This window comes from Tachysurus vachellii, chromosome 6 (assembly GCF_030014155.1).
Source record: "Tachysurus vachellii isolate PV-2020 chromosome 6, HZAU_Pvac_v1, whole genome shotgun sequence".
Taxonomy (NCBI): Eukaryota; Metazoa; Chordata; class Actinopteri; order Siluriformes; family Bagridae; genus Tachysurus; species Tachysurus vachellii.
In genome coordinates this window covers 753101-765600 of record NC_083465.1, presented here as the reverse complement: position 1 = coordinate 765600, position 12500 = coordinate 753101, and the positions used below count along the sequence as shown (strand labels likewise).

The 12500-nt window shown below is 42.0% G+C and overlaps 1 protein-coding gene across 1 annotated transcript; it reads left to right on the top strand.

The window, feature by feature from the left end:
- Nucleotides 1–5172: 5172 nt before the first annotated feature.
- On the top strand, nucleotides 5173–8145 carry rdh14a (retinol dehydrogenase 14a). The gene is made up of 2 exons (XM_060871619.1): nucleotides 5173–5442; nucleotides 7016–8145. The coding sequence occupies exons 1-2, from the start codon at nucleotides 5203–5205 to the stop codon at nucleotides 7631–7633; spliced, it is 858 nt and encodes a 285-aa protein (XP_060727602.1). The 5' UTR covers nucleotides 5173–5202; the 3' UTR covers nucleotides 7634–8145.
- The last annotated feature ends 4355 nt before the right edge of the window (nucleotides 8146–12500 follow it).

Sequence of the window (12500 nt, the reverse complement as noted above, 5' to 3'; positions counted from 1 at the left end):
GAAAAGTGTGAGACGGAATTACTGTTAATATGTTAAAATCATGACAAGAGCGTGAAGGGAAGAAAAACATCGAACCACAAAGAGATCGGAAGTGCAGCGGCTCGTCTCCTCTGTGCGAGAAGCCAAAAAAATAATCATTCCATTTGATCAGATCTGGCTGACAAACTGAGAATCTTCCAGAAGAAACCACAAAAATACTTCAGACTTTCAGATGAGATCGGAGAACCTACTGACAGGACGTTCACTGTGCTCAAACATTAGAACCAAAAAAAAAACAAAAAAAAAAAAAACCAACCACACAACACAAAGCACAAGTAAAAAACATTGTGAGTAAGAACCGGTGAAGTGCAAGAACCAGAACCAACACCAGAAAAAGGACCAAAGCTAAAGCAAGAAGGAGAAAATCAAGAACATAAAAACATAACATCCAGATCCAAGACTAGGACCAAAACCAGAAATGTCAAGCAAGGACGAGAGCCAAAATACAGTCAAAACGATTCTAGAGCAAGAAAGGACCAGAACAAGGAGGACTAGAAGCGAGAACTAAAGCCAAACTCAGTACGACAGACAGATCGAGAGCACGAATAAGAACTAGATCCAGAAGCAACATATAAACTAGAAGGAGAATAAGAAAAAGAACAGGGAGACTAGAACCAGGATCATAATTACAGCCAAATCTAGAGCACAAACAAGACCAAAACAAATTAAACAAATGAAATAAAACCATTTCTAAAGCAAGAACAATATCAGGAACACGCCCAGGAACCACAGTAGAGAGAACAGGAACAAAGAGCAAAACACAGGCCAGATTTAGAGCCAGAACATCTTCTGTATGTGGCAGAAGAGCTCTAATCACTGAATGAATCATTTAACTGACTCAAATAAAAGATTCATATTTCAACTCTGTAATTGTTTGTCTGGTCCTTCAGTAAAAAAAAAAAGAAGAAAGTATGACTGACTTCCTGGAGATGACGAGGCTGAAACTTTGCTGCTTGTTTGCTTTTGGTTCAGATTTGTGTTCGACGAAACCGAGACGTAGCCGTCTGGGAAAAAAAATAAGTCATCAAGCAACATGCAGGAGCGAGAGAAAACGAGAAGACCTCCTCAGGGCTGGAGATGGTGGGTAACACCTCCGTTAAAGCTAAATTAGACTTGTTTGGTTCAAGAGTGAGAAAAAAAAAAATCATTAAAAGATTTTTTCAGCAGATGGTGAAAAGGCGATTTATAGTTTCTTCCAATGAGATCAGGACCAGGTGCAGCAGAAACGGAGCAGCGGCGGATTCCTGAACGTGACGAAGGCTGGAATTTGGCCTTCTGTAATGAATTATAAATAAATAACAAACCAAGGTAGCGGTTCTGGCGGCTCTCCCGCCAGCTAATGGCTAACAAGTAAAATGAGCTGTCACTGCTAATCCAGTTCAGAGGGGGTCAAAACCGAGACGTGACGTGACCTCGGACCTCTTTAGAACTACCAAAAGGTACCACGTGTGCCAACTAATACAAAAGAAGGAACAAATCGTTACTCTGGAGCTTTTGGCCAATCAGAAGGCAGCGGCGCTGAATATTAATGTTACTGAGATTTGCTTTAGGTTTTGATCAGTAAAACACATAAGGAAATAACACTTAACACACAGAGGAGCCACAAGAATACTGCAGCTGATATCAAATACACACACACTAACACTTCTGCTCACTCTTAACCAGCTTGCGTCTGAAAAAACAAACATCTCTCACAGCCATCACGAGTCCAATATAAGCCGCCATTTTTCAGCCCTCTTCTCAGCCACAAGTTAAACAAACGAGGGTGTTACTGCAAGAGTCGGCACTGATGACAGAAATCCACCCCCATTCTCATGATCAAGATCCATGTGTGTGTGTGTGTGTGTGTGTTCTCAGAGTGACGAGGTGAGAACCGTGAGGAATGGAGGTTAAATTTCCATCGAGGTGATGCCACAGACATTTATCACACATTTGAGTGATGATTCTACACACACACACATACACACACACATATATAATCATGTAACACAATCTCGCTCTCTTTACATGTTAGATGTTACACAGATGGTGTTTTACCGTTGGCATTTGAAGGTCACTCTCATTATGGAATCGTTTCTCACACACACACACACACACACACACACACACACACAGGTAGTGTCATAGATATTCCATTGGCTTATCTCACCCTCGTTTCCTCCCATGAAGTTCGTGTGTAGGTCACATGATATTGTAGGTAAACGTTATTTAAACTCGTCTTATCTCGTTATTAAATAAGCATCACGCTGATGAGATGTTTGAGACGATAACTAGTTAATTATTGAACTAGCTCAAAGTAGCCACACCCACACGTTAGCCCTCCAGTTCTCCCATTATGGGATTAATGTGTTGAATTATTGTGCTTTATACAAAAGGCCACACCCACTTTTTTTTTCAAACCAGCTTCTACCAGGCAGTAAGCTCCACATGTCCTTCACCCCTTCCATAAATCCACACACCTCCACACAGCACTGTGGTACACATCACTGCAGCTCCAACACCAGCCAGAAATGCCTCGAGTACCAGAGAAAAAACGCTGGATGTTTCACTTGGCCGCTAACAACCTCACTTTATTTTCACTACAAGGTGTGTGTAGGTGAACGAAAGCCAGAAGAGAACGAGCATCCTAATAAAGGAGCTGAGCGCAAAGGAGAAAATGAATGAACGCTGCTGAAGGCTGTACAGCTGCGGTCTGGATGAGGTGACACCATGCAGAGAACACAAATAAGCTGAGCGTCCAGGTTCACAGATCATTATTTCACACTGGCTTTTCCACACACCAGCTTTCTGAAGCTCGTTAAAGGGCCGCCTTTGTGTGCAGTGTGTTCAGGTGGAGCAGTTAACGCAGCAGGAGATCACATTTAACCTTCATCATCATCATCATCACTCACATTCAACCTTCATCACACAGATTCAACATCATTTCTCATATTCAGCCTTCATCATCATAATCGCTCACATTTAACTTTAACCTTCATCATCATCATCATCCTCACTCACATTTAACATTCATCATCGCTCACATTCAACCTTCATCACACAGACTCAACGTCATTGCTTATATTCAGACTTCATCATCATCGGAGTACAGAAACAAATGTAAAACAAAAGAAATTCAGTAAACAGAGCTGAGCTGTGGCGAAGGCCAAGATAGTGTTTGGTCGTTCAGGTGTTTAACTTTCTGTAACAGCTCTGAGTTCAGCTACAAATCACACGTCTGTACGTAATAATGCACTATACCGTTGTACAGAAGATTTATAAAGTTAAACTGATCTATTAGTGTAAGGCTGTAAGGTTGAATAGCTAGTTTAAGGGTTTCTTAGCTCCCTAAAAGGAGTGTGTTTGTGCTACACCATGTGTTGTGTGTGTTCTACACAATGCACTACATATCCCACAATCCTGTGCGCCAGTATGGCGCCAAAAAAAAAAAAAACACTGAATACACTTCAGTTTCTGAGGCGAAAAATCTCTCATTTCTACGTGTTTCCACTCGAAAATTAGACATTTGTTTCAGAATCTAGTGATATCACAATGTGTGTTCTGTTATACATAACGCTTTATTTCACCGAGACCAGCTGAATTTCTACGATTAGCGACCGTTAGCTCTTGTCGGTAACCTAGCAACGCGATGACGTCACGCCGCCTTATAAAATAGCTAATTTATTCAGTTGCTTTGTGTTTCTGTTTCAGAGAGACTTTTTTGTTTATCTGGTTAACCAAGTGTCTATTCAATAATAATAATAATTATTATTATTATTATTATTATTATTATTATTATTATTATTATTATTATAATAATAATAATAGTATATATATTTATATATATAGCGCCGATCTCATTTTCGTGTCCCTGGAAACATTTACTAACAACTTTAGTTCCTACCTTCGTTGGTTGCTTAAAACAAACAAACAAACAAACAAACAAACAAATGTGTTAATAAGAAAAAACGTGACGCAGAAGCCTCGTTCTTGGACTTTGTTCTCTGAATTGAATTAAATTGAAGTCTATTCACACCGTTACACACATTTAATTATTAATTTTTCCCAGTTAGTGACTGTGGTGCTGTTTATATCTACACCATGACAACAAAACACAAACAACAACAAGTCACTGAAACACACAATAATGACAGCGGTTCTATTAACACTATATAAAAGATTTACACCAGTGTGTTTACTCACACAGTCACTGGGGCTCTGGTGTTAAACTCTTTAATGTCTCACTGTTAATTACACAAATCCTTTGACTGTTGTTCTGTTACTAAATAATTCACTTTAATTAAAGACAGATGTGGCGTTAATTGGAGTCACGTGACCAGGTGAGTCCCTGCACACGGGGCACTTTTAATACCCCATGATGTTAAAGTGACATTCAGCAGAACGTTTTAATGACTTTCTCTGTTTGTTAGTTTGTGAAAATAGAGTCAGAGTCAGATTTGTGTATTTGCTCAAGATAAATGTTTGTACGACCTTCGTCTTTATTTACTGAGAAATGTCAGCAAAAGGAAGTAAATAGTAAATAAGTCAGTTGTAAATGTGACGTAGTGACAGATTAGTGAATTAGTGCAAAGGATTATATTGTTTACCGCGATACAGAGAGCACGAACGTGACAACAAACGATGATGAAAGCAAGATTTACATACACGCATAATATAACGGTTAATTATTTATAATAATAATAATAATATATAATAATTAATCATTAACAACTAATAATTTAATTAAAATAATTAATAATTGATAACAATCACTGCAGCTGGTTTTATTTTACACCTCACTTTATCTCATAGAAATGCTTTGTGACTTAATTATATATCTATATATCATTTAGTGTCACTTTTCTGGTATATAATAGACAAATAAATAAATAAATAAATAAATAAATATTGCAGAATGTACAGTACCCGGATGAAGCCGAAGCACCTGATTGGCACAGAAGCCTTCCGAAAATAATAATAATAATAATAATAATAATAATAATAATAATAATAATAATAATTAATGTCTAAATAATTATTATATATATTATATAAAATGTTCTAACAGCACACTGAACACTGACTGTACAAGATACAAAACAAGAGTTTTTCTCGTACATTACACCGGCTGGGTCTCTACTTCCGGCTGAGTGTCGCGGTGTTTCCTGTCGGTACAGTGACATTATGATGCGCCATAAAACCGTGATTGTGACCGGGGCGAACAGCGGCATCGGGAAGGCGACGGCGGCGGAGCTGCTGCGGCGGGAGGCGCGTGTGATCATGGCGTGCAGGAGTGTGGAGAGAGGCGACCGCGCGGCGCAGGAGATCCGCCAGCTGCAGCCCGACACCGGACAGCTGCTGGTCAGACCGCTGGACCTCGCGTGTATGAGCTCCGTGCGCAGCTTCTGTCTGCAGATCAACAAGGTCATGACACACATTCACCTGCTCCAACACCCACAACACTGTGATCTGAGGAGCTCCTCACGGTCTCCAGCTGAGGCGAGGCTCTGGTTCCTCATCACTAACTTCAGACACTGGGTTTCAGGGGGAAAAGAATCTCCTGCTGTCGCCGCATGACGTCACCGGATTGCTGTGAACTGCGTTTACATACAGTAATAAACCATCGTTTGGGTTTAGGATTGATCCGTTTTTATAAGAGAGTACAGTGTAGAACCTTCAGAGGTGGGTAGAGTATCCAAAATCTGTACTCAAGTAAAAGTACAAGTACTTATGGAAAATTTACTCACGTAAGAGTAAAAGTAACAATCTTAATAGTTACGTGAGTAAGAGTAAAAAAGAATCTGATGAAAAAAACTACTCAAGTAGTTAGTTACTAGTTACTTCTCATCTGATTGATATGAAGGGGGCACGGTGGTTTAGTGGTTATCACGTTCGCCTCACACCTCCAGGGTCGGGGGTTCGATTCCCACCTCCACCTTGTGTGTGTGGAGTTTGCATGTTCTCCCCGTGCCTCGGGGGTTTCCTCCGGGTACTCCGGTTTCCTCCCCCGGTCCAAAGACATGCATGGTAGGTTGATTGGCATCTCTGGAAAATTGTCCGTAGTGTGTGATTGTGTGAGTGAATGAGAGTGTGTGTGTGTGTGCCCTGCGATGGGTTGGCACTCCGTCCAGGGTGTATCCTGCCTTGATGCCCGATGACGCCTGAGATAGGCACAGGCTCCCCGTGACCCGAGGTAGTTCGGATAAGCGGTAGAAGATGAATAAATGATTGATATGAAGCAAAAACCCTGATTTTCACGGGTTCACAGGATTCGCACGAGAGCGTATATGAGGGAAAAACATTCAGACAGTGTGTGAGATGTAGTATTACATTAAGGTCAAAGTGCCCATAGTTACCAAATGACCATCACATAGGCATCATTTTGACACTTACCGCTACGTGTTTTTTTAGGTTGGAGCTGGAATTCTTGTAAGCTGTGTTGTCTGTTTGTTTTGGTGCACACAGAATGCATCTCAGCAGGAGATGTGCAGCGTACTCTCACGAAGCAGCCTCTCCGACGTCTCGCGAGACTTGTCATATAAACTAATTATTATTTATTAAATCTCATTCATTACCATTTGAGTAACGGAGGAACGCCGCCGATTGTAGCGAAGTAAAAGTAAAGTTTTTCCACTAAAAATCTACTTGAGTAAGAGTAAAAGTACGCATCTTTAATTATACTCAAAAAGTACAAGTTACCCAAAAAATGTACTGAAGTAAATGTAAGTCGTTACTACAAACCTCTGAGAACCTTAAAGCTTACGTGCAGGAGAAGGAACTGTACAGAACCCTTCAGACAGATCTGGAACAGATAGGAAACAGAACGTAGATGTTGACAGTAAACAGTTCCTCAGTGAATGCTGACTGAATCAGACACGGTTCTGTGAACAAAATGCAATATTTTGGAAAAATCTTTGGCGTCTCAGTTTCACAACAAACCTAAAGTGAATTGATCAGAGTCGTAAAGCACTGAGACCTTTTTGTTTCTTTGTTCTAGGAGGAACCGAGACTGGACGTGCTGATCAACAACGCCGGGGTCTACCAGTGTCCCTACTCTAGAACTGAGGACGGCTTTGAGATGCAGTTCGGCGTGAATCACCTGGGCCACTTCCTCCTCACGCACCTGCTCCTGGACCTGCTGAAGCGCTCGGCTCCGAGCCGCGTCGTCGTCGTGTCCTCCAAACTGTACAAGCGAGGAGAGATCAACTTCGACGACCTGAACAGCGAGCACAGCTACGACGCGGCGGCGGCATACGCCCGCAGCAAGCTGGCCAACCTGTTGTTCACGCTGGAGCTCGGTCGGCGGCTGGAGGACACGGGGGTGACGGTGAACGCTCTGACGCCCGGCATCGTCAGGACCAACCTGGGACGCCACGTCCACGTCCCTCTGCTGGCCAAGCCACTCGTAAGCCTGGCCTCGTGGGCGCTGCTCAGATCGCCTGAAGAGGGAGCAAAGACTTCGGTGCATCTCGCCTGCTCGCCGGACGTGGAAGGCGTTCGGGGGAAATGTTTCGCTGATTGCCAGGAAATGAAGCTGCTCCCTAAAGCCACGGACGAAGACGTGGCTAAAAAACTGTGGGACATCAGTGAGGTGATGGTGGGCATCACGACGTAGAGCTGAAATCACACTTTCACGTCACCAGACCCAGAAACCCCACATCATTCCCTGTACCATCGTGGATCCTAAAAAAAACACACAGTAAAAAAATGCGTAAAAATAAAACATGCACAAAAACATGCATAAAACTTTAAAAACTATTTGTCAATTAAGGTGATTTAAAATTGTTTAAAATGTTCTTAAATGATGAGCAGAAATATCTGTCAGCTGAAAAAAAGGGATTAATTACAATAACGGTTGATGCGCTAAAGCTGTTTTTTTGTTTTGTTTTTGGGGTTTTTTTTTCCAGAAAAAAAAAATTAGAGCCAAAAATTTCTTCAGCCAAAAAAAAGTTGAATGTGTTTAAAATCTGATTACAAATAATTCATCACGTCGGACGGACGGCCAAACAGCTGATGTTACTCAAACGGATAGTTGGGTTTTTTTTTCTTTCAGGAGAATTCATGTGAAAGATTCTTCTGCCTTAATCAAGAGAATGTACCAGAAAAAAAGGATAAAAATAATAAACATTAAAAATGTTTTATTTATTTTTTGGACAAAATAAATGTATTTATTTTTTGGACAAAAAAGCTTCCTGTTCAGTACGTTACCGCTAATAGCTAAACACAAACACACACACACACACACATTCTTGGAAACATTTAGCAACATGGGCTAAAAAAGCTTCCGTTTGGCTAAATACAGAGCAGCGTATTAACCCGAGCGATCCGAAAAAACAAAGTCAGTAGATGACGATTAAGCTACCATTAGCTAGCTAATCTTTGCTAGTAGGCTAATATACCCTCACCATGTTGACTTCCTCGTTCTTACTGTATGCTAGTGTGTGACCTCTTTGTTCTAAACAGTACAGGAAGCATAAAAAAAGCCTGTGTGCTAAATGAAGGCTAACGAATTTCTCGTTTTATTTATTGTTATTACTCCTGTGAGACAGATTAGTCCTTATTACTCTCCTGTATCCTAAACGTCGTTATTAACGAGCCGAGGTGGCTGAAGCTTAATGACCTGAAACGACGGTTAATAATGTACTTTATACCGCAAAAAACACCGGTGCTAAATTACTGAGGAATGTCTCTCTCTCTTTCTCTCTTTCTATCTCACACACACACACACACACACACACACACACACACACACGATCTTCTCCAAAACATCATCACTAATGTTGTCTCCATCTGCATTAGTATCTTATTGTCCATCCATCACGTTCCTGTTGCCAGTCGACAGTGAGCTGAGAGACAGACAGAGGTCTCGCACACTCGTCCGCTCGACGCTGTTTGTTTTCACGGAGAGGGAGACTGCAGCATCGGAGAGAGCTTTGCAAGTTCGCAAGTGAGACACTGATTACACACGAGAGAGATGATAATGATGATGATGATGATTATGATCGAGTTACTAAAGAAGCCACAAGATAAAATATCGAGGCTATGAGATGATGTCATGGTCACGAGATACTGTAAGTTCACAGTATAACTAGATTTATATCAAAGCCATGACACAAAATATCAAGGCAGTAAGATTGTCTATCGAGGGCTTAAGTTAAAACATCGAGACCACAAGATAATATATTAAGGCTAGAAGACGACACGCAATCAAAAAATTAAGGACATTAAACAAAATGTTCAATACAACTGATAAAATAATGTATAGACGCAACAAGATGATCTACTGACGAATGAAACAGTGTGGCTATGAGGCCATGAGATAATACAGTTAAGCCTGATGTTAAGCCATGAGATAATTATTTTATAGCGAATACAAGATGATATACTGAGGCTGAGTGGGTATGAGATAATATACATGAGATCATTTATAGAGGCCAGAGATCACAAGAGAATCTACTGAGAGAACATTACCTTGACTCTAGCATGAGATAGCCATGAGATAAACGTATAAAGGTCATGAGATAAAGCACCGAGGTCATTTTCTTTCCATTCTAATACAGACGTTTGTTTCAGATGTTTAGGCCACGCCCTGCTGGATCTCCCTGAGCCGGAGGTCCGTCTTTCGACACAGCGATTCTTTCTCACGGTTTACACAAACACGCTGCTCCTCAAACAGACACGACCGACTCTTTATTCTGTTCATTTTTTGCTTCTTGATTTGCTATCGCTCAGCGCCGCTCTGCTCTCACACATGGAAATGATTGTTTAAGCGCAAACCTCTTCATGGGAAACATGTAGATTTTCCAAAGTATGAAAAGGCAACGCTGCCAAATTGGGGCTGATAAGTGGAGAGCTGCTCGAGCGGGTCGCACATCGCACTTAGAGCGCTCCGATGACAGATTCCTGGACCAGGAGCCAGCATTTATCTCCACTTTAATCCAACACGCTCTGGAGCCCAGAGTTCAACCTCTCTCCGTAGACCTGCTTGGAGTTAGAGGAACATTTTTAAACATGGCTTCTGAACAACTCGCGAGTTTGACTCGAGTGTGTTTGAAGGTTTCAAGACGGTCGCGACGGAGGAGACGAGCTCGGCCTGTTAGCGATGGAGGATGAATGAATTTCGATGGCGCGTCTGTGGCGTGCGGCTTAATCGACGCCGTCCGTCGGTCGCGATCGATAAGAGGAGCGCCGTGCAAATGTTAAAATAATTACACAGCTCTTTTTCTTCCCTCACGTGCAGTAACATATTTCAGTACCTCGTTCAACTGCTGCTACCACATAAGTTTGTATATGTTTACAGTTGTTGCACAATGTTCTTTATACGTCAGTATACACACTGGTCAGCGCCAACCTTTCTGTGTACTTTGTGTATTTGTATTGTCCGTCTGCACGGTCCTCGTCTCACACTGTTGCACTTTACGTGGCTAAGACTTTAGCCCTTAGCTCTGTGTTGGTTTTTGTTTTGTTTTATTTGGCTTTATGTCGTTTTTTTTGTCACACCGTTGTGCTGGAGAAACGTTGTGTCATTACACCGTGTACAGCGTCAGATATCATTGGTTGAAATGACAATAAAAGCTTCTTGACTTGACTTGAGCTCGTGCGGTCAGTTGTGTACCACGAGGCTAATGTTCCTAACGAGTAACAGAAGCTTATGGCCACCAGTTTAGCATCATGAACCATCATGTCTAAATCCTCACACACTCACACCGAGACGCTTGTTATAAAAAACAAATCAACCCCTTCTGACCAATCACAATCCAGATACAGAAGACATTTTAAACGAGAAAAGTTTTGACGCAACGCACTACATTATTATCCTGATCGTTTTGAACACGTGATTCCGCCCCATCTCAGGCCACACCTCCTTCCTGGAGGTGTCTACAGAGTACAGAAGAACATCAGCAAGCTTGTCAGAAACGATAAACTTCCTCAGGATGGAGGGACAATTTAGCCGCCATTTGTTAGCAAAGCGAACGGCACAAAATCTCCAGGTGTTTTTGAGGTAATGTTCGGTACGTTTCACTTCTGGCTGAACCGACGCTCCTCACGTCCCCAGGTTTCACAAATACTTTATAAATTTCATGCTTAATAGTTTACAACTTAAACATTTCACTCCTTCCGTACAGATTTAGGAGCTAACGATTAGAAACAGGACGCCGCGGCTAATCCTGTCTCGCATTAGATCTTTCCTCCGTCTCGGATTTATTGAAGCGTCTGCGTTTTGTAAAGTCTCTCTCATCATTCCAGCTCGCTCACTTCATCTCTCAAAGGCATTTCTCCTCACCACACACACACACACACACACACTGCTCTCCGTGGTGTGACACCCGGGGTCAGGGTGTGCTTTAGCATTTGAGCGCGTGAGGCGTCCCACAGGAGCGCTCTGTCGAGGGGACACGAAACAGAGACACATCAAAACCCGTGTCGGAGTTTGGGGAACGGAGTGTGACGTGTCGTAATTAAGCAGAGCGATGAAAAGCTTCGAAAGGAACAGTAAGGTTTTTTTCTCTGAGGGCCGGGAAACGAGCGGCAGAGCGCTACACTTGATCATTTCCAGCGGAGGAGGATTTTTTTTGTGGCACGTAGCAACGTTGATTGTGTTCGCCGCTGGGTTTTCTCACACGTCGCTATGGAATGTCGATGGTGTGAACGAACCCTAAACCCAAACCTTTTTCTTTAACGTCTGAATTACTTCAAAAATAATCAGCGTCAACTCGAGACGAATCAGAGCCAATCAGAGATCAGCAGCTGGAAACTCCGACGAATCAAAAGGAATCAAATAAAAGCTTCTGCTACTGATCTGTTCTGAGAGAAGAAATATGAAATATAATAAAGTATAAACACACACACACAAACACACACACACACACACACTCACACACACACAAACACACACACACACTCACACACACACACACACACACTCACACACACACACACACACCAAAAAATCCCATGTTTTCATGAATATTCACTTTTCAAACTGTTTTTGCCGCATGACTGATTTTAGCTGCTTGTTTAAAAGATTCGTCATCATTAAGATCATAAATTTAACTCTGTTATACCTCAATCACTCCATCCCTTCATCTCTCAATCACTCCATCCCTTCATCTCTCAATCACTCCATCCCTTCATCTCTCAATCACTCCATCCCTTCATCTCTCAATCACTCCATCCCTTCATCTCTCAATCACTCCATCCCTTCATCTCTCAATCACTCCATCCCTTCATCACTTCATCCCTCAATCACTCCATCCCTTCATCACTCCATCCCTTCATCTCTCAATCACTCCATCCCTTCATCTCTCAATCACTCCATCCCTTCATCTCTCAATCACTCCATCCCTTCATCTCTCAATCACTCCATCCCTTCATCACTTCATCCCTCAATCACTCCATCCCTTCATCACTCCATCCCTTCATCTCTCAGTCACTCCATCCCTTCATCTCTTAATCACTCCATCCCTTCATCTCTCAATCAC

Coding starts and splice junctions, on each gene's coding strand:
- rdh14a (XM_060871619.1), top strand. CDS start 5,203: ATGATGCGCCATAAAACCGTGATTGTGACCGGGGCGAACAGCGGCATC. Junction 5,443..7,015: donor TCTGTCTGCAGATCAACAAG/GTCATGACACAC, acceptor TCTTTGTTCTAG/GAGGAACCGAGACTGGACGT.